Raw genomic sequence first — 27,020 nt, 5'->3', positions numbered from 1 at the left:
TTTGATATTTTGAAACGCGGTTTTTATTGAAAGTTGAAGAAACCTGGGCTAACGAATCTGGCCTTGTCTTTAATGCGTCCAAATCTACCGTCCTTCACCTGGGAAGAAACAATCCTCGGATTATCTACTCCCTTACCGGGCAAGCCATTGCCTGTGTTCGCAATCTTGGTGTTCAGGTGGACGATCGTTTATCGTTCTCGGAACATTGTCGCGTTGCGGCGAAGAAAATGAATATGTTTACAGGGCTTGTCCGTCGATCCTTCCACTTCAAAACGCCAAAACTCATTAACGCTATATTCAATGCTTTTCTCCTTCCGCTGCTTGACTTTGCCTCACCTATATGGTCGCCTCATCTCAAAAGAGACTACATTCTTATAACTAAATCCTTAAACAAGCTCACAAAACTTGTACCTGAGCTGATGAAAGACGACAATTCCTATCTATTCCCTCGCTTCATGTTCGACACAGCAACAATGACCTAGGAGAACTTTTTTCCATACGCACGTCTATTTTAAAGGAATATTGTCACCTGGTACTTTTCTATTTTAGTTCAGTTTTCCGATTGTAGGTCGGCGCTACATGTCAAGTCAACGACAACTATTTTTACTTTCGTATATGGTACGCATTAATACTATGGCCTGGCGTGGAGTGGTGTTGCTATTTGAGCAGTGACTATATATTGTTTTTAGCGCATGCGTTGCGAGTAACTCGGAATCCTAATGGCGCGAAATTTTGAACTTGAAATCAAAGATTGTTTACGGCTAGCTTAATCTAACCGTGTGAAATTGTTTTAATTAATTTATTTAAATAGTTATATTTTAACCGATAAAATTTTCTATTATTTTTAGCGACGGATAAGGTAATAGGCCCAAGAATAGATAATGGTAATAAATGAAACATCATCATGGGTAATCCATAGATAATCTTATAATTTTCGACTCAATTATTCATGACAAAACGCATTTATCTATACGCATAAATTAATACGGTTATTTTCTTTACCGATGCAATTCACTGAATTTTATTCGGATAACGATATTTATAACTAATTACCAATAACCGCTATTTTTATATTGTATCAAAAATACTAATATAATATTTAAACAATTTAGTTCCTTATAATTTTCAGTGGTTGACTTGGAAATAAATTAAGGAAGATGGGTCAACAATTATATGTATATTGAAATTAACATTTAATACGATAAATATTGTCTACAAAAACTCACTTAGAAGCCATACACGTCCGATCCTAAGACATTTAAAATAGTAAGGTGGTGCCTTGGGTATTAGCCTAGCTGATTAATATTATTAATTATTAACCAATTTTAATCAATTTGGTTATTTCCTAGATATTTTTTAACGCTAGTTTCTGTCGTAATGGGTTTTAAAACAAGCATTCGTCGAAACCTTTTCTGTGGAGATGCTATATTATACAAAGGATGTTACACATGCGATGAATTACACAATATGTTTCATTGGGATTTACAAAAAGCGTACAAGCAGTAGGCCTTCGATTTACAGAAATTGAAGGAACTGTTGCAACGCGTGAAATGTGTAAATTATATTCTGGATATATTTCATATTTGAACATACGCCATACATTTAGTTTTATCATTAAGCCAATTCCTAGTTAAATTTGTTTGCTACTATAAGATGGCCACTATTTCTACAAAAAATTTAGAGATATATCTACGTAATGAAATTTACTATTTTATATTAATATTAATAATATTAGTTATATATATATATATATATATATAAACTATATAAATTAAGATGTTAAAACGCGAGAAAAGAAAGAAATACCGCGTAAATTTAGGAGAAGAACTTTATGAAAGATGGAATGAAGAACGTCGGAAACTGGCTGACACAAATGAACAATTTGCTCATTTTATATTTCAGAAATGGTAATTATATTTGTTTTTACCTCTCCTAGTCCCCTATTAATTATAATATTTAGCAAACACAATTAGAGACCAAAATCAAAATTAAGCGGGCCCAATAAAAGAAAATCAAGTGTACCTGGTCCTTCCAGGGAGCCCCTCGCAGTATCTGGCCCTTCAAAGATACTACCTCGAAGGAAAAGAACCGTGGTGCGTATGGCAAAACCAAGCCAACAAGGCAACAGCACAGAAAAAGAAGAATTACAAGAAACGCTGGCAAGAAGAATTGCCGAATTATATACGGTTTTCAATGTCTTTATGAAGTCTTACAAAGTTTTATTATTGCATGTGTAATGGGCTTGTTTGCGCGTCAACCCAGAACGCAGCAAAGACAGCTTCAAGGAAAAAAATCGAATTGTTTTTTTGTACAGTAGCCGCTAAAAATCCGGAAGCAGTGGCAATATTAATGACATTTGGTATGTAACATTCTGTCCAATTTTCTTCGCGTACTCTATTAGAAACTAGAAAGCACTCGAGTTCTAAAGTTCTAAAGTATTTTATTCCGGCAAAAGGCGATGCCCATCACGCCAGAGGGCTGTACAGTAGTTTGCAAGGTAAATTTATAAAACAATGAGATCAAAGAGTATATACAGGGAAATTTACACAGGGTAATGAGATCAGGTTAAATAAGCGTTTAGCTCGCGGGCGAACTTTGAGCGGTCCACAATGCATTTAAGGTGGTCCGGAAGGGCATTCCATTCCTTCAGCGAAGAAGGAACGAAAGAAAGAAAGAGTGCCGTCGAGTTGAAGTCCTCATGAGAGGAAGAACGTAGTGCGGTCCACGCCGACCGCCACGAGGGGATCGAGCCCAGCCCGAAATGGAGTGGGAGAGAGGAGATAGAGCGCCGTGAGTTTTATGGACGATAGTGTGGACCGTCACGACGCGCTTTACTCACCGACGCGACCGGAGGGAGGGCCAGTGGACGTTCTGGATGACCCGAGTTATGCTGACGTCCCAGGAGTAGCCAATAGACATAGCGAAACGAACAGCCTTCCGCTGAACCATTTCAATCTTGTGGATTGATGCTGCCGTGTGAGGAGACCACACGGACGAACAGTAGTCCAGGATTGGGGTCACATGAGTCTTGACGGTGGAGGCTTTCGTGGGGAAGGAGCAACCGTGTAGGTGACGCCGGAGAAATCCAAGGGCACGATGCGCTTGGAAAACGATCCTCGACATATGAGAATCCCAAGAAAGCGTAGAAGTGACGGTGACTCCAAGGTATTTGAATGTCTTGACGTGCTCAAGAGCCTCCCCAGAGAGGTGGTAGCGATAGGCGTGAGGCTTAAAGCCCGGGCGGTGGAGGGAAAGCACCTTACACTTATTGGGGTTAAGTTGAAGCTTCCAGCGGGCGCTCCAAGAGAGAATTTGGTCGAGATCACCTTGTAGCGTTTAGTGATCGGCTGGCACCCCAATCACCCTTGACAGGGCCACATCGTCAGCGTAGATGGAGAGCCGAGAGACAACCCCTGTGGCGACATCGTTGACGTAGATGGTAAAAAGCAGAGGACCGAGGACAGACCCTTGTGGGACACCCGAGGGAACTGGGTGCCAGGCAGACTCGGCACCTGGGAGCACAACCCGGAATTCGCGACCCTCCAGATATGCCGCGAGCCACAGCAGCGTAGAACCACGAGTGTAGACGACAGTGTTTTCGAGATCTTGATTTTTTTTATTGCGCAATATTTGATTTTTTTAGATGAGTCCGACTGTGACGACGGCTTTCCCCAATCTGGAGAGCGGAACAGTCCCGACTATTGTGTTTGTACACAGCCCAAAGTGCGAACGCATGCCTACTCCAGTTGAAAACGAGTGCTGTAGACAGGTGCCCTGTATTAGCAGTGGCGCTATATACGAAATAGTTTGCCTTTTGAAAGAAATCATTTTAATGACTATGAAATTTAGAAGAGATGCCACCATTATGAACCGTATTGAACTGGTTCACTTCAATTTCAGGTATGTACATATAGTACAGTTGCTTATATTTATTCAATTCTTATTATAAGAATCGAGATAAAAACACTTTTTATGTTCTTGAATTTCAAGATATCACGCTTATGGAAATTTGACGTGAATGCATTTTAGGAAAAGGGAAGCGTTTGGTCATTCCAGCCTGCTGCGTTGCAATTTTAATTTCCTATTTCTTGCTTTTAATTTAATGTTTAATGAATTTAATTCAGTTTCGTGTCATTTGTTTTAAATGTAATTTTATGATTTTGGTTTAGTTTTTCGTGTAATTTAGTTATTCTTTGTTTGTGTAATTTTGTGTTGTCTATGCAATATCATTTAGTTTAATTTCGCGTTTGAATACCTTTGGTGTTTTATTGTATTCCAGTTTTGTTTCATTGTTTTTCATTTTATATTGCATATTTTGTATTTCCTTTGATTTGAACTATCTACTGAATATTTTGTGTTTCGTTAATTTTAAATTGTTAAATTCAATTTAATATTATTTTAACTGAAAAACGAAAAAAAAAAAAATGATTCCTGGAGTTTCATTCTCTATTTACTATGTTGCGTATTAGACAATTAGATATAAAAAAATCCATAATTTCCAAAGAAAAGGAATTTAAATGTTATGAATAAAAATAATATTGCTTATTTATTTATTTATATATTAATTTGATTTTGTTTTTCGTTTACTTTATAGTTTCGCTTGACTAATAAAAAATCATCTTTTAAGTAAACTAATGGTTTTTTTTACAATGATTATACCTAAAAATAAAACTTGGATGACCGTGATTAACTTTGGCCTCTATCATTGGCGGTACGATAAATCTATACTTATGGCCAATATGAGTCAGTGTCGTAGACAAGGAGATGGTTTCCTTGTCTAAGCCTCCGGTTGGGCTTACATTTGACTGTACTAAATTTCCACCCCCTTCTTGCCCCCTCTTATAATTCACAAACTTCGACCCCTCCATGGACGAATTTCTGACTACGCCACTGATATGAGTAACTTATTAAATGCATAAGTAATACTGAATTATGTTACTAATGGTAAAAGTAATTACTGTAGCTATGGGTGGAATCAAATTATAAAATTATAGTAGTTATTTGCTATTAAAATTTACGATTATATATATTTAAGATTATATTAATGTTTAATTAATTTACTATACTTATTAGTTTATTGCATTACATTTTTAAATGAAAAATTTACATTTAAAAAATATTAACGCTTCATGGCGCTACCGTCTTAATTCTTATCCATTTTTTTAGAAGGCAAATAACGCCTTACGGCGGAAAAATTTAATTTCTAAAATATTAACTATAATATTATTTTCAATATTTGTTATATTTGAGTTCAAGTTCTAAAATATTGAACTAACAAAGTTCACTTTAAACACGTAATAAAACTGTCAAAAAGATCACGTGATCTTGAAAAATTATTTTCCTAGAAAACCTGCTCTACTTTATATTTAACCAACTAAAATCAACCTTCTATCAGATCGGCTTACTAGAAAACCTGCAACAAGTATTGTAGTTTAAGATCTAAAAAAAGGTTTTTAAGACCGTAAAACTAACTACCAATTGCGAGAAAATGCCACATTCGTAATGTTTACTCCTAAATTTTCAAGTTTCCGATATCCGCTTTAATACCTTAGGCGCCTCTTTGGCGCTCCCCTGACCGTCGGCGCCCAGGGCATATGCCCCCCCTGCCCCCCATCGCTACGCCTCTGCTGTTCGGTGGTTGAAGGAAGGACATTCCCTTTGTGTGGTTGAGACGTCCGATAAGTTCGAGGACTCCCCTTTGAAGGATCTGGCCGGTCACTTGAGCATGGACGGGCTCCTATCGTGCTGGGAAGTGCGTTAGTTTCAGCTGGCAGGGAAGCTGGAGGCAGCTCTCGCTGGTCTTCCTCTATCTGGTTGTTTCGGTTCTGCGTTGGTATTCGTGGCCGGCAAGATGGTGATGTGGACAAAGGTACCTGACCATGGGCACCAATGGCCTGATTGGGGTTAGGTGCAGTGTTATCCTTGTTCAACGGAAGAATCATAAAAGATGGAGTATGGTTGTCTTCCCATCGGCCATATGAGGACAATGTCGGTTGCTGGTATGACGGCCTCGACAATGTGGGTTGTACAGTGCCACAAGCGCCAAGTTCAGGATTTCATAGTTGCGACGGTCCGGGTCTCAAGTGAATCCTTGTCCTTCGTAAGATTGCACCAGATTCAGTCCTGATGACGTACGAGTGTGGCTCTTCTGCCTTCTTGACGATAATAATAATCAGCTAGGCTAATACCCAAGGCACCACCTTAGGCCTAAGTCATCATGCGACTTTTGAAGCCATTAATTCAGGTGGCCGGGTTACAATGCCCTGCATGCCACGAGATCGAGCCAACAGCTCCCTACAATGACTATTACCGTTAACCTCAACAAGTTTTTAGGGAAAACCCCTTAAACCAGTGGGGAGAGAACTTGCAAACTCAACGCAGAAGGAGTTGTTCCGAGTTTTCACCCAGTGCCACAAGCTGGGATCGAACCCGGCTCCTCTTGCTGCGAGGCGAAAGTGCTAACCACTCCGCCACCCCACCATTTGGGTTCCCAAAGTCTATGTGAAGCCTGATAATATACGCTGTCTCCTACTTTCAGGTGAAGTGGAGTAGGATGTCGCTGACTTTCTCCGACTTTGATCATAGACTGGCGTCTGTAATTCAGTTGATCCCTGATATGACGGATCGGAAATTGTGGTTGAAGCGTAGTGGTTGAGGTAGTATTGTTTGTTCGGAGCTGGCGTCCCATAAGCATCTGCGCCGGTGTGGGAAGTTTACCCACAGGAGTGGTAGTGTATTCTAGGAGAACATACTGTAGGTCATGGTCTTCCCTTCGTGCCTTCGTCAGGAGGTTCTTGATCGTCTGCGCGGATCGCTCGGCCATACCATTCGATCTGGGATAGTTAGGGCTGCTGGTAATATGGTTAACGCCCCATCTTAGTAAAAAATCTTTAAATTAGTATGACGAGAATGGAGGACCGTTATCGGTAATTAATCGTTGGGGTGCACCATACCTTGCAAAGTGAGGTTTTAGGAAATTTATTACTGAGTCAGCCGTAGTTGTTCGTAGCTCTTGCGCTTCTATAAACTTCAAGAAGTAGTTGACCAGGACTATCATTTTGGAATTGCCAAGTTGAAAAAGGTCCGTCGCTACCGCTTCCCAGGGAAGAGAGGGAACTTGATGAGGGTGAACCGGAATCTTGAAGTTTGCTGGATCACGAGTACGGCAAATTTGACAACACTTGATGAATCTAGTAATATCCTCTGCAATCTGAGGCCAGAATACGTGTAGCCTGGCCTTCGCAAGACAAGCAGTTATACCTTGATGGACCGAGTGTAATTGCTTCATCACGTCCGGTCGCATAAGTGGGGGTATGACCAAGCGCGTGCCCCAATAGATGATACCATTCTGTTCATGCAATTCCTCCTGGTATGGCCAGTAAGGGGAAACCTCTGCTGGAACCCGTTTTTGTGATGATGGCCAACCGTTGTAAATATACGCCAAGATCGTCTGGTATGTCGAATCATCTTTTATGACTTGTTGGAGTGCAGAGTATTTCTCGTCCGAAAGAGATGTAACGGTGTGTGTTGTAACGTAGGGCCGGCCCCTCCATCTCCGTGGTTTTAAGCATCTTGTGTGCCAAAGGCGCACGTGAAAGGGTGTCGGCTATCTTCAGCTTGGATCCTGGGCCATATGTCAAAGTGAAGTTAAAATGCAATAGGCGCATTACCATTCTTTGCAAAGCGTGGTGAGAGTAAGTGTAGTGGTTTATGGACTATTGCTGTTAGGGGCTTGTGGTCCAAGGAGTTGACGCTCAATCTGAGCATATCGCCGCTGGGTGTCGGTGAAGGTTGTTGATGCATACTCAACCGGTCTATCGTCTTGTAGGAGGGCAGCACCAATACCAACCGAACTAGCATCCAGGACAGGAGCAGAAGAGAGTAAGTGTTTTAGAGTATCATATGTTACTTGTAGGTTGGTGGTCCATAGAAACTCCTTGTCCATTTTTAGTAAGTCCCGTAGAGGAGCAGCTTTTTCCGAATATGATGGTAAGAATCGGGTAATATAATTCACCATACCGAGCCAGAAAACGCTGAAGTACACGCTTATCTTGAGGGGGAGTGTCGTGAACAGCGAAATAAAAGACGCGAACTTTTCCGACATAAAAACCGGTAAACCTTTTTCCTCTTATTTCAAAACAGAACTGGCCGTTAATTTATTTTTACACGCGCAAAATAACACCTTTTTTAACAGCAACCAAAAACTCACTTTCACGCGCGCGTGCGCTATATAAACATTTGAAAACGAATATAGGTACATGTACTATACAAAATTACGATGTGTACAACCGAACATTCCGCCCGCCTTGAAATAACGAATTTCAAATGAGATAGTAAAAGTCCGAAAAGTTACATTTGCATACATAAACAACCCTTAGTAAACAGTTTGAATACAATTAAAATCAGTCTAGTGGTAACTGGCATAATTTAACTACGGGTCTTTTCAGTGATTTGTCAGAGGTTCTGACAGTTACGACGCGAACTTGATTGTCTTGTCCTGGATGAAGTTCAGTGATTCTTGCCATTCTCCACTTGGTTGGAGGTAAATCTTCATCTTTGAGCAAGACCAAGTCACCGACTCGTAGATTCGGTTTTGGTGTAGTCCACTTTGGACGTTGTAGAAGGCGAGAGAGGAATTCATTTCGCCAACGGTTCCAAAAGTGCTGCAGTACTTGTTGGCCCAATTGCCAACGTGACAGGCGGTTGACGTTTTCAGAAGTGAGATCGGGTTCGGGTATTGCGGTGAGTGCATCTCCGATTAGGAAATATCCAGGTGTCAACGCATTGAAGTCGTTTGGATCCGAGCTTAACGCCGTTAAAGGACGTGAATTTAAGCAAGCTTCGATTTGGCAAAGAAGCGTTTGCATTTCTTCAAAGTTTAGAACCATGGTGCCAAGAACTCGTTTCAGATGATACTTGACGGACTTCACCCCGGCTTCCCAGAGGCCTCCAAAATGTGGCGCTGCAGGCGGGTTGAAGTGCCAATTAATTCCTTCGTCTGCGAGCCATCGTGATACTTGATCGTTGTTGTTTGTAGAGACTATGAATTTGATGAATGTTTTCATCTCTCGATCGGCTCCTGTAAAGTTGGTTCCACAGTCGCTGTAAATGTCGGCGCATTTTCCTCGTCGAGCAACAAAGCGTTTCAATGCTGCCAGAAATGCTTCGGTGGTCATGTCACTGACAAGTTCAAGATGAATTGATCTTGTGGTAAAGCAAGCGAAGACGGCAATGTATCCCTTAAACCTGAGGTGACTTCGTCCCTTCATTAGTTTAAGGGTAAATGGTCCTGCGTAGTCGACTCCACACTTCAAAAATGGCCGAGCAGGATTTACTCTCGCTGGTGGTAAATCGCCCATAAGTTGCTTTACAGTGACTGCCTGCTGTCGTACACATGAAACACATCTTCTGATATGGAAACGTATGGCATCACGAAGACCGACGATCCAATAACGTTTCTGTAAGACAGAAGTTAGTAGTTGAGCACCTCCGTGAAAATGTTTTTCGTGCTCGTGTTGTATTAGAAGTTCTGTTAATTTGCTCTGTCTCGGTAACAGTGCCGGATGCCTTTGTTCGTATGGTAAGTTGGAGTGGCAAAGTCTGCCACCAACTCTAAGAATCCCATCTTGATCGATGTACGGACGCATCGAAAGGATTTTACTTTTCCGTGGTAATTCCTTGTTTTGGGATAGCGCCTTTTCGTTCTCTTCCTTCGATAAAGGTCCAGTAATCCTCAATTCTGTCGCATTTCGCGAATTGAAGACAAAACGTAGAATGTAGGCGGTGATATGAATGAGTTTTTTAAGCGCTGAAAATTTGGAAAGGAGCGTGAAATCCATTTGATGATGTGTTACTAACGAAATAATTCGTCTTTCCTCGGATAAACATTCATTTGGCTCTGAGAGTTCATGTAGTTCTTGCGTTGTTGCGGCGAAAATAAGGCACTGCGGTCCATGCCACCAGAGACCATGATTTCCCAGTTCGCTAGCGGATATTCCTCGAGAAGCGCAATCTGCAGGGTTGCTGTCTCCTGAAATGTGATGCCATTGCGCTCTCGGTAGTTTCTCGTGGATTTCTGACACTCGATTGGCTACGAACGTTTTCCAACGTTGCGGTGGAGCTTTCAACCAAGCTAGGACGATTGTTGAGTCCGACCAGCAATGAACATCAGCTATATCCAATCTCAATGACTCCCTGATCAGTTGAATCAGAGAAGCCAAAAGTAATGCACCAGATAATTCCAGTCTCGGAAGTGTGATTTGTTTGAGCGGAGCGACTCTTGTTTTCGCAGCGATCAGTTGTATTTTGATTTGTCCGTTGTTATTCACCGTCTTCAGGTATACGGCAGCTGCGTACGCTTTCTCCGATGCCTCACAAAATCCATGCAGGCTAATATCTGTAGCATTAGCTTGCGAAATGTGTCGTTGAACCGTAATGTTTTCAATTTCTGTTAAATCGGTTCGAAACGACCTCCATTTAGCTTCAAGTGGTTGGGGAAGTTGCTCATCCCAATTCAATTTTAGCTGCCACATTTCCTGTAACATCAGTTTCGCTCGAACGGTTACTGGTGCCAACAGTCCCAGAGGATCGAATATCCTTGCTGTATCCGAAAGAATCGTACGTTTAGTGATTGAACTTCTTGACCCTGGAGAAGTAACCATAAACGAGAAATTATCAGCCGAAGGAGTCCAATATAGGCCGAGAGTCTTGACTGATTCGTCGTTCTCGATGCATAGTGGCTTTTGTAAATCCTTCATGTTGGCTGGTAGTGTATCCAATAATGCAGCTTCATTCGACGCCCATTTCCTTATTTCAAATCCTGCTTGAGATGTAGCTTGAATGATTTCTGACTGAAGTCTTAAAACGTTCTCAATCGTTTCGTCTCCTGTCATTAGATCGTCCATGTAGAAGTCATTTTGTAAAGCCGAAGATGCCAACGGAAGTGTCTCTTTCACGTCATGGCCGAGTTGCTTCAAGACTTTAGTTGCTAGGTATGGCGCTGATGCGGTTCCATATGTGACCGTTAGCAAACGGTATTCGAGCAAGGGTTCGTGTGAGTTGTTTCGCCAAACAATTCTTTGAAGATCGGAGTCGTCTGGATGTACTCTAATTTGACGAAACATTTTGGCAAGGTCTGCTTTCATTACAATGCAATGTTGACGAAAGCGAATAAGGAGGTTGACCAAATCATCTTGAAGTTTTGGCCCCACTAGCAGATGATCGTTTAGGGAAACTCCAGTTGTAGATTTGGCAGAGGCGTCGAACACCACACGAACTCTCGTGGTGGTACTGTCTTCTTTGAATACCGCATGATGAGGCACGTAGTAAGATGGATTGGTTTCGATTTTTATTTCATTCGAGGGAATGAGTTCCATATGTCCAAGCAATGGACCGGAAACTGCCCATCCGAAAAGAGTATTAAAGGTACCTGGAAGACCTTCTTTCCCCTTGCAAATGCCATCTTGTAAGAGCTCTAGATACACGTCAGCACCTAGTAAAATATCCACTTGTCCAGGGCTATGAAAAGTTGGATCAGCAAGTGTTAAGCCTTTCAAGTGTAGACAATTTCCAGGATCGAACGGACTGTTAGGTAAATAATCCGTGACCTTTTTCAGGACGATTGCCTCGACGATGACCTCCGACGTGTTAATGATATTTGACTGAATATTCACCATGACACTGCCTTGAGAGGTGTTCATTCCGGTTGCTCCAATTCCGTCAACTGAGACGTTGAAACGTGTTCGCTTCAATCTTAGTTTCCTCGTGAATTGTTCCGTGATGAAACTGGCTTGAGAACCCGAGTCCAGAAGCGCTCGGGCTGTATAAAGTTGCTCGTCAAGTCCCTTGACTTGGACCATTGCGGTTGCCAAGATAACTTGGGTTGATCCAATTATTTCACGAGATGGGCATGAAACTACACCGGAGGTTGCCTTCGTCTTCGTTAATTCCTTCTCTTGATGTAGAAGTGTGTTATGTCGTGCGTTGCATTTCCTACAATGACCAGATTTGCAGTCATTGCTTTGATGACCGGTTCGTAAGCAATTGAAACACATGGCACTCCTCTTGACCATGTTCCAACGCTCGTCCGAAGATGCATTCAGAAAATTGGTACATTTGTATACAGAGTGTGTTTCGTTGCAAAAGTGACACGTCTCGCTCAGAGCACCATGATGAGCCTTTGTACTCGGTCTCTGATGTAATGGAGGCTTCGACTTGATTGCAGTAGTTGTAGGCGGAGCTGCTGCTAAGGCTCTGGCCCGTTGTTCAAGAAATGTAACGAGGTCCTCGAAAGTTGGTCTTTCGGTCCCCCTCAGGGAAAGTTCCCATTGTCGGCGAGATTCTGAATCCAGTTTTTCCTTTACAAGATGAAGTAGTATGGAGTCCCAATGTTGTACTGGTTCTTTGAGAACCTTGAGCGCCCTTATGCATTCGGCGGTGGTATCGATGAGCGTTCGTAAAGCGGATGAAGATTCTTGGATGACGTTAGTTTGACTGAAGAGACGTTTTACGTGTGCATCGATGATTTCCCGGGTATTGTTGAACCGATTGTTTAAGATATCCCAAGCCTCCAGATAGTTAGCGTCAGTTACCGGAATAGATTGAACGAGGAGCGCTGCTTCGTTTCGTAATGATGACTTAAAATACTGAAACTTCTGAGCTCCGGTGAGCGATTCGTTGTTGTGTACGGTGCCCGTGAAGAGATCGTGAAATGGAAGCCAATCGACGTAACCACCGCTGAATGATGGAAGTTCCAGCTTCGGTAAACGTACATCACTAGCTGGTCTGACTTGTCTCACTGGAATGTTTGCTGCTCTTTCATTCGATTCAGTGACGAGTAGGATTGTCAGATCTTCGAGTCGAGCGATTAGGGGGTTGTATTCATCTTCGTGATCCGCGAAATCGTCGTCGTCGGGATCGATATTTGCAACTACGGCATCGTGAACCTCATCCAAGTCTTTCGATAGTTTTTCCACCTTGTCTACATACAGCTTCAAGGCGACGTCAGATAGATTCGTTGCTGTTTGACCCACCGCATTTTCAATCCTGGTGATCTGTCCCTTGATAGCTGCTCTTCTTCTCACCAGAACATCCATGATGACTTATGTTGATTCGTTTACGATCGGGATATGATCGATGGTTTAAACGGTTTCCAACGGAGAATCCACGCTAATTTTCACTGTCTCTCACGGAAAGATAGCCGATTCGATGATTAGTTGAGGAACATAATCAAGTTGACGAATGTATCCGGCTCGACGGACCAAAAAATGTCGTGAACAGCGAAATAAAAGACGCGAACTTTTCCGACATAAAAACCGGTAAACCTTTTTCCTCTTATTTCAAAACAGAACTGGCCGTTAATTTATTTTTACACGCGCAAAATAACACCTTTTTTAACAGCAACCAAAAACTCACTTTCACGCGCGCGTGCGCTATATAAACATTTGAAAACGAATATAGGTACATGTACTATACAAAATTACGATGTGTACAACCGAACAGGGAGGTAGTTCAGTTATCGCCCTGACCCGGTCTGGATCAATCTCTATCTGCTCTGGGCTGATGATATGTCCCAAGTATTTAATCTTGGAGACTGCTAGCTGGAGCTTCTTCTTACTGAACGTCAGACAAGATGCTCGTGCTCGTTCAAGAACAGCAGTAAGAAGTTGGGCGTGGTGTTGATCATCGTTCGCCCTCAGTAAAAAGTCGTCGGTGGAGATGTGTCTATCTGGAAACTCATGTCTAGGAAAAAGGGTATGCATCACTTCTTGAAAAACTTCAGACGCCGTGCTGATGCCGTAGGGCATGCGAAGGTAGCGAAATGTTACAAATGGAGTGGCAAAGGTGCATAAGAAGGTGCTTTGCTCAGTTAATTTCACCTGCAAAAAGGCACTTTTTGCGTCAAGAACAGTGAATAATCGGCTTCCATGAAGTTCGGAAAAAATCTCTTGACCCGTCAGCGCTGGAAAGTGTTTCCGTTTTATGGCAGGGTTGAGCTTACGTGGGTCGAGGCAAATACGAATTCCTCCATTGGGCTTTCTCTCAACGACCATGGGATGGACCCAATCAGTGGGCTCGGTGACTAGAGCAATGATACCATCTTTAAGCATTTGTTGCAGTAATTATTATTATTATTATGAATTGGGTAATTGTTAATAATGACCCGTTCATACCATTCGTCGTTGATTGGAGACTTTTCAAGTCTGTTAGTGACGCTGCATATAGTGGCGAGCATATATAATGAGAAGTCGTAGGGTTCGGGGGGCGAAGAAGCAGGTAGTTCCAGAAAATAACCATCCGGGTGCCGGGTGCTTGTTTGGTAGGCGTCCTGACGGTCGGTCTCAACGGGCGCCGGGCATACAGGCGGTAAGTATTCCAGTGAGTTTAGATCGTGGTAAGTGGGCGGTATGTGGTGATAAGTAGTGTGGCTGTCGTCATGAGGTATCGAATGTGGGAAGGTTGGAGCATCTAAGAGATGAGTATTAGATGACCTGCTTCGACATAAATTCGCCCAGTGGCCCCGACGAGAGCAGTTGTGACACAAAGAGCCAGCGGCCGGGCAGCGCGCTTGACGAGAGTGGAGTAGTCCACAGTTCAGACAAGTATTTCGCATGACTTCGTGGCTGGGAAACGTGGTGGTCATGAGGTCGTAGATTCGGGCGGAGACCAGGAGATGAACAGTGAGACTGGGAACGACACGACTGAGAGGAAGAGCGTCTGGAGAGTGTGTGTACATTGGCAGTTGTTCCTACTGAAGACGGCAAGGTATCGACCAGTCCTGCGTGCGTAGCGATGTCTCCTCAGCTTGACATATGACAATGTTTTGAGTTAGAGTGAGATACCGATGCGAAAAAAAAAGGTTTTACGAAGAGCAGCGTTGTGTACCCCAGCAAGTATCTGATAGCGAAGCAGAGAGTCAGTTCTGTTTCCAAAGCCACAGTTTGGGGCCTGGGAACGGAGATCTGTTAAAAACTCATCAAAAGGTTGGTGTTGTTTCTGTCGAGTGTGGAAAAATGCATGTCGATGTGAATCAGGATTGTTATACGGCTCATAATGGTGGTCAAAAGCAGAATAAACCTCTTCTAAAGAGGGTACCGTGCGTCAGCAGGGAGAGGTATAGTAGGTGAGTCATAGACCCTCTGTCCAAGCGGGCCAAGAGTGTATAAAAAGATTGCAACATGCGTTTCAGCCGTTTCAACACTGATTTTCATGTTGTGAAGTTTAATAAGGCAGCAGTCGTAGTATAAAAGAATGGTTAAGACTTTATTTACATTTAATCATACATGAAGGAGATCGTTGGTCTGCCCTTAAAAATATAGGCAGGCGTTATTTATAGTGGGAACTAGGCGGGAAAGTGTCACGTGTTCTTACAGTTATTAACGCTCATAGGTTAGCGCCATCTAGGCATATACAACACGGTTAAAATAAAATTATAAGCTCAGCTCAAGCGGAAAAGTATATTAATACTTTTTAAAGTGCCGGGAGTAGTGGCTCACTCCTGTAATCCCAGGCGTCCGGGAGGCAGAGCTTGTGGATGGCCGTGTGAGGACGACCACCAATCCCCCAACGGGCGGTCGGAATACTTCCGCCACGGGTGTCCCCACCCCTGTCCCCACGTATCCCCCGTTGGCGTGGCCGTTACACATATCTCGCCCTGATTAATCAGATGGTGTCTTCGCCGGGCTCGCGGTCTTCTCAGACTCATATCAGCCCTTTCTTCTTTGAATAAATTAAAAAAAATACTTTTTAAAGTCTACATTTTTTACGTATGAATTTTTAAAGGTCATATATTGTTTTAGCGCAGTCAGCAGTGATAATATGGTTAAAGGGTCCACTTAGTTAGTTTTTTGTAATTTATTTACGGGTTTTCTTATCGACTTAGATATAGTTGTATTAATGTGGCGTTGATTTACCGTTTATTGATAATTGATATACGAGCTGTCGTTTAGTCAAGTGGCTTTCTGTGCTTTGTTAATGGTAAGGTTTTTGCTTCTTGTTTTGTTTTGCTTACTTAACTTGTAACTTCGTAATTTATTTTACGTGTTTTCTTATCGGCTTTAAATGTGTGATACATTTTCATTAATATGGTTACGTTGGTTTTATCTATTTTGAGGCAAATTCTTCCGAGGAGAGGTATATTTTGGCCAGCTTGCCAACTTGTTTTGTAAATGCGACGAACGGCGACCGAAAGACGTGTTCTAAATGGACTTCAACCCCCCAGCTCTCCCTTGGAAGTCCCTTTAACAAACTATTAGCGTGGCAGGCCTAGGCCTAACGGAAAGTTTTGGTGTAGCCGCGATCATTGCAGCTGGAGAGGATTTACAATGCACGCCGTAATTTCCGTCTTCTTAATAATTTTAACCATGGTTATTCCATGTTTTAGCTGTTCACATTCACGAAATAGTATGCCATATACGTTATAAGATAGGCTAAATATTTACACATACTCTTTCTTGTGTGTTCGGAGTTGCAGGCCGAAGTTCGGAGTTAGAGAGTGGGGTTTCGTTTGGTGAAATTGAATCCATTTAAAATTTGATAAACTTAGAAAGCTGAAACTTTAGGATAATGTGTCTAAAGAATGTTTCGTGATATCATCCTTTACATTTTCCATGGACCTAAAAATAACTTTCCTTATTCAGGGTTTTGTCAAATAGGTTTGGAGTTTCAGTCTCCCACCCTGGCTAGTTTACTCCCTACGACATTCAACTAATTTGATGCATTCTACATTTCTTTGACTCCAAGAATGCATTTGCGTCAGTGCCGTAACTAGGGCGGTGCCAGCGGTGGCCAGGCACAGGGCGCAGACATTGGAGGGGCGCAGAAATGACCAGGCCAGGACCAAGGTTTGGGCCATCTTGCCATGCATGGTTTTTAGAAGCATACGCCAGGGCCGTATTTCCGCCTAGGACCACCTAGCCTTAAATCGCAATATTGCAAAAATATCGCATATTTAGTCCGCGTTTGTTAAGAGCTTTTATTTAGTAATATAACCGCAGAGCTCCGACTTCTATGCTGAATTAGGGAAATTCAGGCCGAGCCTGGTTCCAGGGATCAGAATAACTGCAGCTCGTGAAAGAAAGGCTAATTTAAACGGAAGCCACTCTTTATTTCTTGATTTAGAGGGTATATAAAAACTATTAGTTTTTGCGCAGTACGGTTCGCTAATCGCTAGTAATTAGTGGGTGCAAGAAATCGAAAGTAAGTTATTTTTTATTTAATAAAATTAAAATATACGCTTGTGAGTGACTGGGTGTTAGTAGTAAACATCCCAATGTCTTCTAAGCCCTACCGTAGTCGCTATTAGCATGACTGGTTATAGTCACTAAATTATTATAAATGATTTAATAATTAATTATGGTGTTATCCGAAATTCTAATAACTAAATTCAGACGTTTTTGATGAAATATTGATAACCTTAGGTTAGGTGTAAACTTGCGACTAAATCCCCGAAGAATTTTGGGGGTGAAAAAGGAAAAAAAGAAGGTGGGCTGCAGATTCCTTTTCCGATTGGCTGGCAGCTCTCTTCGTTTTACTTATTATCTCATCCTTTATAGGAGCCCACTAGCCCAAGCCTTTAAAATTAACCTAGTTGGTGACACACACCTACACAACTCTCATAGCTACGGTTACACTAAATGATAAAAACGTTTCGAACCGTTTAGAAACAAATCGAAGCGGGTTGAGTGAAAAACGTTTTATATTTATTTGCGAGTATATTTTACACCTACTTGCGACTAAATCCCCGAAGAATTTTGGGGGTGAAAAAGGGAAAAAAGAAGGTGGGCTGCAGATTTCTTTTCCGATTGGCTGGCAGCTCTCTTCGTTTTACTTATTATCTCCTTAACGTAGCTAAAAAGTACTGGACGAATAAGGGAAACGACAATTTAAGTATGCAGCGGGATTTTAACGAATTATTTATGTTCAACTATCACCATAACTTGTCGAAGATTTTATCTCTGAATCCTACGAAACGACAATATTGGTATGCAGTGGATTTTCGTGGCTGTATTTATAAAATGTTTGGCGCGAACTTCAGGCAACATTTACATGTGATTTCTTTTTATCTAGGGTATTATTGCTTGGCATATTCTATGTTATTTTAATCGTATACTTTTTTTAAAAGGGAAATAGTAGAAAAGAATAGTTTTATATTTTAATTTATTGCATTTTTTAATGGAATATAATACAAAGCATTCGTGTTTTTGTAAGGAGGGTACTTGTAACAGCAGTTTCAGAACGGTTACAGAATTAAAACTTCATTTGTTTACAAACCATAATGTTGAGGTCAAAAGTGAAAATCTTGAATTTGAAAATTATGCAGGTACTAGTATACTGGTTCTATTTCACAAAAATGACATATAAAAAGAAATAAAATAGAGTGCATTAATATTTTTAATGTTTAGGATTTTTGACTTGGAAAGAGCAGTATGAGCGTGAGGAAAGAAGTCAATATAACAAGGACAAAACATCTAAAACGAAGAACTATTCAGTTGAATATTGGTATTGCAATAGATCCGGAAAATATAAATGTGAATCCACTGGACAACGGCAACTGAAATCAATGGGAACTTCCAAAATAAACAATGTCTGCACTTCTACATTGAGAGTTTGCATTCTATCGGGAAATTCTAAAATATTTGTGGATGTTTGTCATACGCATTATGGTCATGAGCTCCAACTATGCCACACACGGATCCCTAAGCCAGATAAGCAAATGATTGCTGGTAAACTTGCTGAAAGCAGGGCCGGCGGATAATGCGGGAAATTCCGGGTGGGTATTTTACCCACCCGGAATTGATGTCATCAAAGTCGGTACTGTGGGGATAGAGCCACGGCCATTGTCACAGAATAGCTAGGTTTCCACTCTCCTCGAATAGGTTGTACAAAGAATAATAGAGCCATGCCGTCTACAACATAATTTGCACAATTTTCCCGGGACTACTTATTTTTCCTATCCCCTCCTTGATTAAGTTAGTTCATAAACAGGATCGTATTTAATGGTCTTCCTTGTACCGGCCACAATTAAAAATTCGTCACTGAGAAAAGAACCGCTTTCCCGGTTTTTCCCCACCTTCTTCTTCGCCCGATTGTAGGAGTGAGTCCGAGTAACGTTGTGCAGTGAAAATTCGTTTCCTGGTAAGTGGTAAGTGACAGTTTTCAGTATAAAAACTGCAGAAGTAAATTTGTAAAATAGGTTATTAAATATTAGCTTTAAATTCTAATGAGACAAGCATGAATAGTAAAACGCAGTCTTCGCAAAAGGGCAAATCACAACTTAAGCATAGACCTTTGACAAGTTTTTTCATTTCCTTCTCGTCAATCCCCTTTCTATATCTGAAAATACGGTAAAGACGGACTTATATCGGCAAGTGATGCGGAAGTTAAATGCAACACTATCTTTATCTCATGCTTTAAATATCGGTGCTGTTGAAAACTATACATGCGGCACTGCCCCGATTAAAATAGATTATAGTAAATCATCAAAATCAAAATTTTAAAAATACATAAAATGACAAAAGCATAATTTTCATAAGTGTATTTAAACGTTAATGTTTTTCGTCATTAGTCTCTCTGTATCAAACATTTATATAAAATAGTTATTGGCGGTTACATTTCTACCTCGCGTTGTGAAGTAGGATTGATAAGTGCATACACTATAACTTTTAGAAGGTAAACGATACTAAATGTTTATTACATATATGATATTGAGTTGATTATTCGGATAGTAGTGGGCTCTAATGTAAGTGTTCAAATGTTAAATAACTGATTATCCCAAAACTGCTTATTTGACACCAAAGCCATAAAGTCTCCATTTATTTTTTAAATAATTGTAATTTAAATAATCGGTGCTTACTTTTAAGGAACGACGTCTTCTACCACAAATTTGGGTAGGGAAAGTACCCACAGTTGTCAGTACTACGTTTTATAACGTTGTCTCTACCTTTCTATATAATTGAGTTTATTTTGCATTGCGCAATTATTACTATGTAATAATAAATTTGAATAATACTAAATTTTTGTAGTTTTTACCACTATCAATTTATCTTAATTAGTATTATATAGGTCTATCTTTTTATGTAGGATAAGCCAATAAATCCCCCCCCCCTCCGTCTGACTACCCACCCGAGATTAACACGATCCGCCGGCCCTGGCTGAAAGAGTGTCCAAAAAGCGAGTCCTTGATTCATTGTATCACAGCAACATGAATGTTTTACAAAGGAAGCATTTGACTTTAAGGAAAGATCTCAATAACTTAGCAAAGGCCAATGGATTCAACACTACAGAAAGACACAGAGAAGATCATATAAGTGTAGATGCTTATGTGCAAGAACAAATTGGCAATAATGATAACTCGATTTTGTTGTACAAGAGGCAGCATGAAAATTTTTGCACTATACCAAAGGAAAATGACACTCTCGTAGATCTCCAGAAGTCTGACTTGGCTTTAGGTATAATGACCATATTTGAAAGAAAAATACTTTCCCAGTTTGGAAACAACATAATTGGTTTCGATGCCACTCATGGAACCAACAGTTACAGCTTCAAACTAATAACGGTGTTGGTTGTTGATGAGTTTCACGAAGGAATCCGAGTTGCTTGGCTAATCTCAAATAGAGAAGATGGCGAAATTTTGAAATTATTTTTTAATCAAATTAGGGCAACTGTTGGATGCATTATACCAAAAGTAATTATGTCTGATAAAGCTCCTCAGTATTTTACCAGCTGGAATAAAGTATTTGGTGGTGAACCAAAAAAGCTTTTGTGCAAATGGCATGTATATCATGATATTCGAAAGAAACTATCTATGATTTCCTGTAGAGAGTTAGCCTCAAAACTATTTAAAGGCATATCAGTATTAATGAATGAACTTGATACTAGCAAATTTGAAATCATGCTTGAAAACTATGTTTCTGAAATGGAAATAAATGAGAAAGCAGCTGGCTTTGGGAAATACTTTACTAAGGAATGGGTTGGATGTAAAGAAGAATGGGCAGCATGCTACCGACTTGGATGTGATATTAATACCAATATGTTCTTAGAAGCCTTTCATAAAGTTTTGAAACACAATTACCTTGAAGGTAAACAAAACAAAAGACTACACAAATGTGTATCAACGTTATTTGATTACGACAGAGACCAGTTAATGCAACGTATAATTAAACTGTAAAAAGGGAAAACTACACACAAATCTAGTGAAAATTTTAAACGCCACAAACACGCAACTGAGCTTCCTTTTTCATTAAAGGGGAACGGCCAAGCTTTTCCAAATATCGCCTTATTTACGTATCAAAAGATTAACAAGACGTTCAATATACTAACACGTACCTTTTTTGGTCTTGAAAAAATAGCTTTGGGCCCAAAAAGTTGAAACGAAAAATAACGCCAGGTGTTTGGGTTTGAATTTTCGCCGCCATCTCAGGAAATTCTCAAAATAAAAAGAAATATTTGGTAATGTGAACTTTGTGCAAGACATTCAACTTCAATGAACATGGTAGAATGTGAAAACTGTGATAACTGGTATCATTGGAGCTGTGTTGGATTCAAAGCCAAGGATACTAATAAAAATTATATTTGTTCAAAGTGCAATACTAAAACTTAGTTCACATTTAATTTGGTTATAGTACAAATTATATTTTCTACTTAAAATTGATCTTAGGTTAAAAATAGCCCTACCTCAGTACCTGTTTGACTAAAAATCATAACTCATTACTTACAAATTAATGACAATTGTGCATTTGGACGATCCTAATTTGCCAGCTACATACGAAAACATACTTTACCAACTCGCTATTCTCCGTGGCGCACTTTCCAACTACGCCATATCAACTATATATAATATACATATGTTTTCGTATGTAGCTGGCAAATTAGGATCATCCGTCCATTTGTTTTCTTATTAACATTGTTCCAATCTGTTTAAATTGAACTTTGGACTCATTTATATTGCATTACTTCTAGGTTTGATCAAAATAAACTTTGTCTTATTATTAAAAATCGAAGTGTAATCAATTAAACATACTCGTTGCCATTATTGTTTACTTTCAATTATAGTTAGCCCATTGGGGAACAAAAATAACATCTAGACTTGTGTAAATAAACCGCACGTGTATGTTTAAATACCCTAACCCTAAGTAACCTTTCATTTCACTGCGTAAGTATTTCATTATTTTTCACTGTAGACTTAGATTGTCGTTTCGTAGGATTCAGAGATAAAATCTTCGACAAGTTATGGTGATAGTTAATCATAAATAATTCGTTAAAATCGCGCTGCATACTCAAATTGTCGTTTCCCTTATTCGTCCAGTACTTTTTAGCTACGTTAAGGAGATAATAAGAAAACGAAGAGAGCTGCCAGCCAATCGGAAAAGAAATCTGCAGCCCACCTTCTTTTTTCCCTTTTTCACCACCAAATTTCTTCGGGGATTTAGTCGCAAGTAGGTGTAAAATATACTCGCAAATAAATATAAAACGTTTTTCACTCAACCCGTTTCGATTTGTTTCTAAACAGTTCGAAACGTTTTTATCATTTAGTGTAACCGTAGCTATGAGAGTTGTGTAGGTGTGTGTCACCAACTAGGTTAATTTTAAAGGCTTGGGCTAGTGGGCTCCTATAAAGGATTATGTCGGTTGGGTTTGTACGCTATTTCAATGAACATAATTTTTACAAATAATATTTTTACATCAGGAAGTTTGCTATTTCAGTTTATATAATAATATAGAGCCACGTAGCGGCAAACGTGAGAAGCTCATAAACTGCTGGACAGACGCTTTGTATTTTTATTATGGCAAATCGTCCGCTTAGCAGACAAAAATCCAGCGATCTACGTGACTCTATGTAAATTGAACTCCACATAGCACGGCTCCTGTCGTATGAAAACGTAATCAAGGACTTCGCAATGAGGAAAGCGCATAAAGTAAATCATTAAAAAGATAGTAGTCTAACTTGTTTCTGTACTAATCGGATTCTTGTGTATTTTGGCAAATATTTTCAAATAAACGATTTTTTAACTAATTTATATATAATTATTCAAAATTCTATCGTGTACCTATATTAATTGAAAATTTTACCAAGACAGTACCTATACTCAAACCAAAATTTAGTTTTTGAATGATAGATTTTTTTAATGACATTGTCACATTGTTTATTTTATAGTCAGAACCGGGAAAGATTAGAACATTGTTTAAGGGCGCAGTTATAGAAGCTCGCACCGGGCGCAGAAAAGGCTAGTTACGGCACTGATTTGCGTATCTTAGAATATGGGTAGATCGTTAAAGCTCCTCTTCATTATTATGTTACAAAAATTAGTCTTTACAATTTTAATGACAATCATGATACAAAAAGCGGACAAACTTTTGTACCATACGCCTCATTCTTGTTGTTGACTCACGAATACTACTTAAAAACCAACCAATTGTTCTATAACAGGTTGTATATGTTTAAAGGTGCGCCAAAAAAAAACACATGTACCCCAAACTAGGGGTACGTTCAGTAACGCTCATCAAAAACGTCGATGAGTAATCGATGAAACATTTTTCGAGTTTCCGATTTGAGGTCACGATGGGCATCCGATGCGCATCATAAATACCATCTCGGAGAGATGGATTTTTGGATGTCTTGACGTCAAACGCGTCGGTGTTTATAGTTAAGCTGGTGGAGGAGTTAAAATTATACAACTGTAGTTTTAATCAACAATTCTACTGGTTTGGTCGAAGGCCTATCATTTAATTGGAATGCCTCAACTACTGCAATAGCCGTTTTCGTGTTTTTAAATAGTCTCTAGTGTATCCTAGCTCCGCAGTGAGCGTTAACCTAGTAATTAGGTTCCTTATTTACTTTGTATATTGGTTATATTATATAATGTTCCTAGAATAAAGTTCCGTTATTTATGAACTATACAATTCCAAATTAAATTTTCACGCTTTCGTTTCAATCCAATTCGCGGGACCAAAAAACCAGTGGCCATAACTCTTCAATGGTTTCAGTTAAAATGGAAAATAATGCGTCAAAATGCAGGGCATTATAGACCAGCGATATCCCGAAACCAATTTAGATTATTGGGGCCCGCCAGTTGAGCTTTTGCCCATTTAAGCTCTTTTTGTCGATTTTTTTCTGATTTTCATTTTGAAAATCTACATTCGCCACCGAAAACTATCGCTAGGCCCCCTTTGCTTCGTCATTGAAAGTTAGATCGGTAGCCGTTCAATCAGACGCTGTTAATTTTTCCTCATCGTGTATGGTAAATTTGACTTTAAAAATAATGATACTTGCATTTTAATATAATTTTTGCATCGTTTGATTATATTTTGATAAGTTTATTTAAGAAAAAAACGCTCTTATAACTTTTTAATTTGTCTGTAGATTGACGCTAGATCATAGGCGATATCTCGAAGAAGCTAGCACCGTTACGCCACCTAGACTAGTTTCGGTCGCGAATGCTTGCTTTAATTTTAGAAATTTTTTGCTAAAAGTTGTAAATTTAGTAGGCACTCGTCAATTCCACTCTATGTTTATGGTTGCTTTAAGAAATTTTAATTTTAAGTGAGATTTTATGCCAATAAGCGAGAACCCATAATCCGCGTACGGGCGGCGTACTATCATATTTGAATTTTGCGAATAAGGATATACCGCCATTTGTCTCCAAATATAGTTTTTTTAGACCTTAGTATCGTCAAAGGTGATTCTTCACTATTGCTGTATCAATTTGGACGCTCGGAGACCTATTTATTGGGCATAAGCTGTCTCACGCCATTGGCTATAAAAAAGAATGGGATACATCAATCGATAGTGCCCTCTTTCATGTGATATTTTGCCTTGTTTCATGTGATATTTTTGCCCTCCTTCATGTGATATTTTGCCCTCATAGTTGTTGTCTCCCTTTTGGGCACTAAGGTCTAGAAGTTGGGTATTTTCTGTACCCCCCCCCCCCCCCATTTGTGATGGAAAGAAAAATGGTACATCAATCGATAGGCTACATCGTGCCCTAAGTTGATGTCGCTCTCTTAATTTTAGGCCAAGAGGCGTGAATCGAAAATGATGCGTAATTTGACAAGGGATATTTATTATGTTTGGCACTCAAAGGTTTAGATATCGGATTAAAGAAGCACATAGGCGGATCGTGTGTAGTTAAATGTCCGCGACATTCAGATAACCTCCTCATCAAGTTACTCCACGGCAATTATTATTTAGGTTAGCAGATACAGACGTTTCGTTGGTATATGACGTCACCAAAACGTCCCGGACAGTTCAGAACTTGTTGTACGAATATTCCATCCTAAAAGTACGTATTAACTAGCAGGGGCGTACAGAAGAGAGTCGTTGGGGGGGGGGGGGAGTAAGGGGAATTTGCGAAGTTAAAAACAAAGTTTGCCAAGTCGTCTAAGTTTGAATATGTTAAGGTAGATTACAATTCATAAGTTTTATTTAAATTATTATAATATATTATATAATTTTCCAAAATTTTAATTGAAAAGTAGTTTTGTGAAATTTAAAGCGAGCTTCATATTTATATCGATACACGAATTTTTCTGTTTCAATTCCGACCATGAACGAACAATATCTGTCAGTTCTACGTTATCTGCAAGATCCTTTTCGCAACAAAAGATAATTTTCTGAATGTTCTTTTATTTGTGGCATCAGAATATCCGGCTGTTATGACCATACGTGCTAACATATGTAACATAATTACTCATAAGTATGCCTCTGTATAACATTTCCATTGAAAAAAATTCAATGAGAGCTTGTTTCACGCGGAACATACATTGAGCGGACCCAAAAATGCAAAAATGCTTATAATCCTTGCGCTATTGAAAAGGTTACCATGGAAATGAAATCATGTGATCGCGAGGCACGAGCTAAACTTGACACGGGCAAAGCCAGAAACGCGCGAGGAATTCTCACTAACTTCCGTGTCCCATCAGTAAAGTTGATGACGCGTATTTCGTCACAGAGTTGTAAGTGACATAATTTACGTCATATCCCGTGAACAAGGTTTCATTAACGAAAATGCTTTTATGGCATACTTATGAGTGATTATGTTACATATGGTACTAATAAAAAAGCCTGTTTAAATAAATCTCTCAACTCGCAGGCTTGTCTTAAAATATCACTCATTGTAATTGCAGTTGTCGTGTTTTCAAACAAAACTTCCATTTCGGTTGGTAATGCATGAACATCGGGTTTGATAATTTGAGTAGGGAACATTTCCAGAATTGAATTTAGATTTTCTAATGTTAAGTTATCTTTAGATAGTGGAAATTTTAATATTTCGAAAAACGTTTTGACTGTTTTAACGCAAGCGGTGAGATTGGAGTCCATGAACGTTGTTAAAGTGTCCAAAACTGTCACAAATTTTTTCCTAAACAATTGGTGAAGATATAGATTTGCTGTAGTAGATTTTTCGCTATCGAGGAGACGTTTAAAAGTAAGTCTTCGTCGATAATGCTTGATAAAATCACTTTCAACATTTATTTCAAAATTCTGAACGAAAAGAATTAAACAACTTTGTCCATCTGTGTCCGCCGAAATTTCTTTAACTGAGCTAATTGTTGCTTGAAGCAGACTAACAACGTCAATTATGTTTCAATTTTTACATTCGAGAGATTCAGTGAGAAGTTTCGTTTTAGTCATGATCGATTTCATAAATAACAGAGATACTATAAAATAGAAAATTAGCATTATTTTATACAGAGCCAAATCTTTGGTTTTTGAATCTAAAGTTGTCGCTGTGGTAATTTCTTTCAAGATCTCGACGATGGGCTCGAAAGAAGTTATGGTTGCCTGAATGCTTTCGGCGCGAGCTGTCCATCGTGTTTTTGATAGATTTCGTAGATGTAATGAATTTTCGACGTCTTTAAGCTTTTCTTTCAAAGGTTGAAAGCGTTTTGTACTGGATGTAAAGAAAACGTACAATTCTTCAAGCATATTGAACATATCGTTGATAATAGGACTGACTTTGCAACTATGCTCAACAGCGGGAATGTATGGAACCAAAAGGCCCACTAGTTTAGAAACGTTCTATTGG

General features: G+C 39.7%; 1 protein-coding gene across 1 annotated transcript; it reads left to right on the top strand.

The window, feature by feature from the left end:
* The first annotated feature begins 20,200 nt into the window (after nucleotides 1-20,200).
* LOC149923529 (uncharacterized) lies at nucleotides 20,201-21,166 on the top strand. The gene has a single exon (XM_090161629.1). The coding sequence runs from the start codon at nucleotides 20,201-20,203 to the stop codon at nucleotides 21,164-21,166; it is 966 nt and encodes a 321-aa protein (XP_090017755.1).
* The last annotated feature ends 5,854 nt before the right edge of the window (nucleotides 21,167-27,020 follow it).

The sequence above is a fragment of the Leiobunum rupestre genome, chromosome 10 (assembly GCF_980474605.1).
Source record: "Leiobunum rupestre chromosome 10, qqLeiRupe1.1.hap1, whole genome shotgun sequence".
NCBI classification, from domain to species: Eukaryota; Metazoa; Arthropoda; class Arachnida; order Opiliones; family Sclerosomatidae; genus Leiobunum; species Leiobunum rupestre.
The sequence above is the reverse complement of the archived record's forward strand: the minus strand, read 5'-3'. Positions and strand labels throughout refer to the sequence as shown.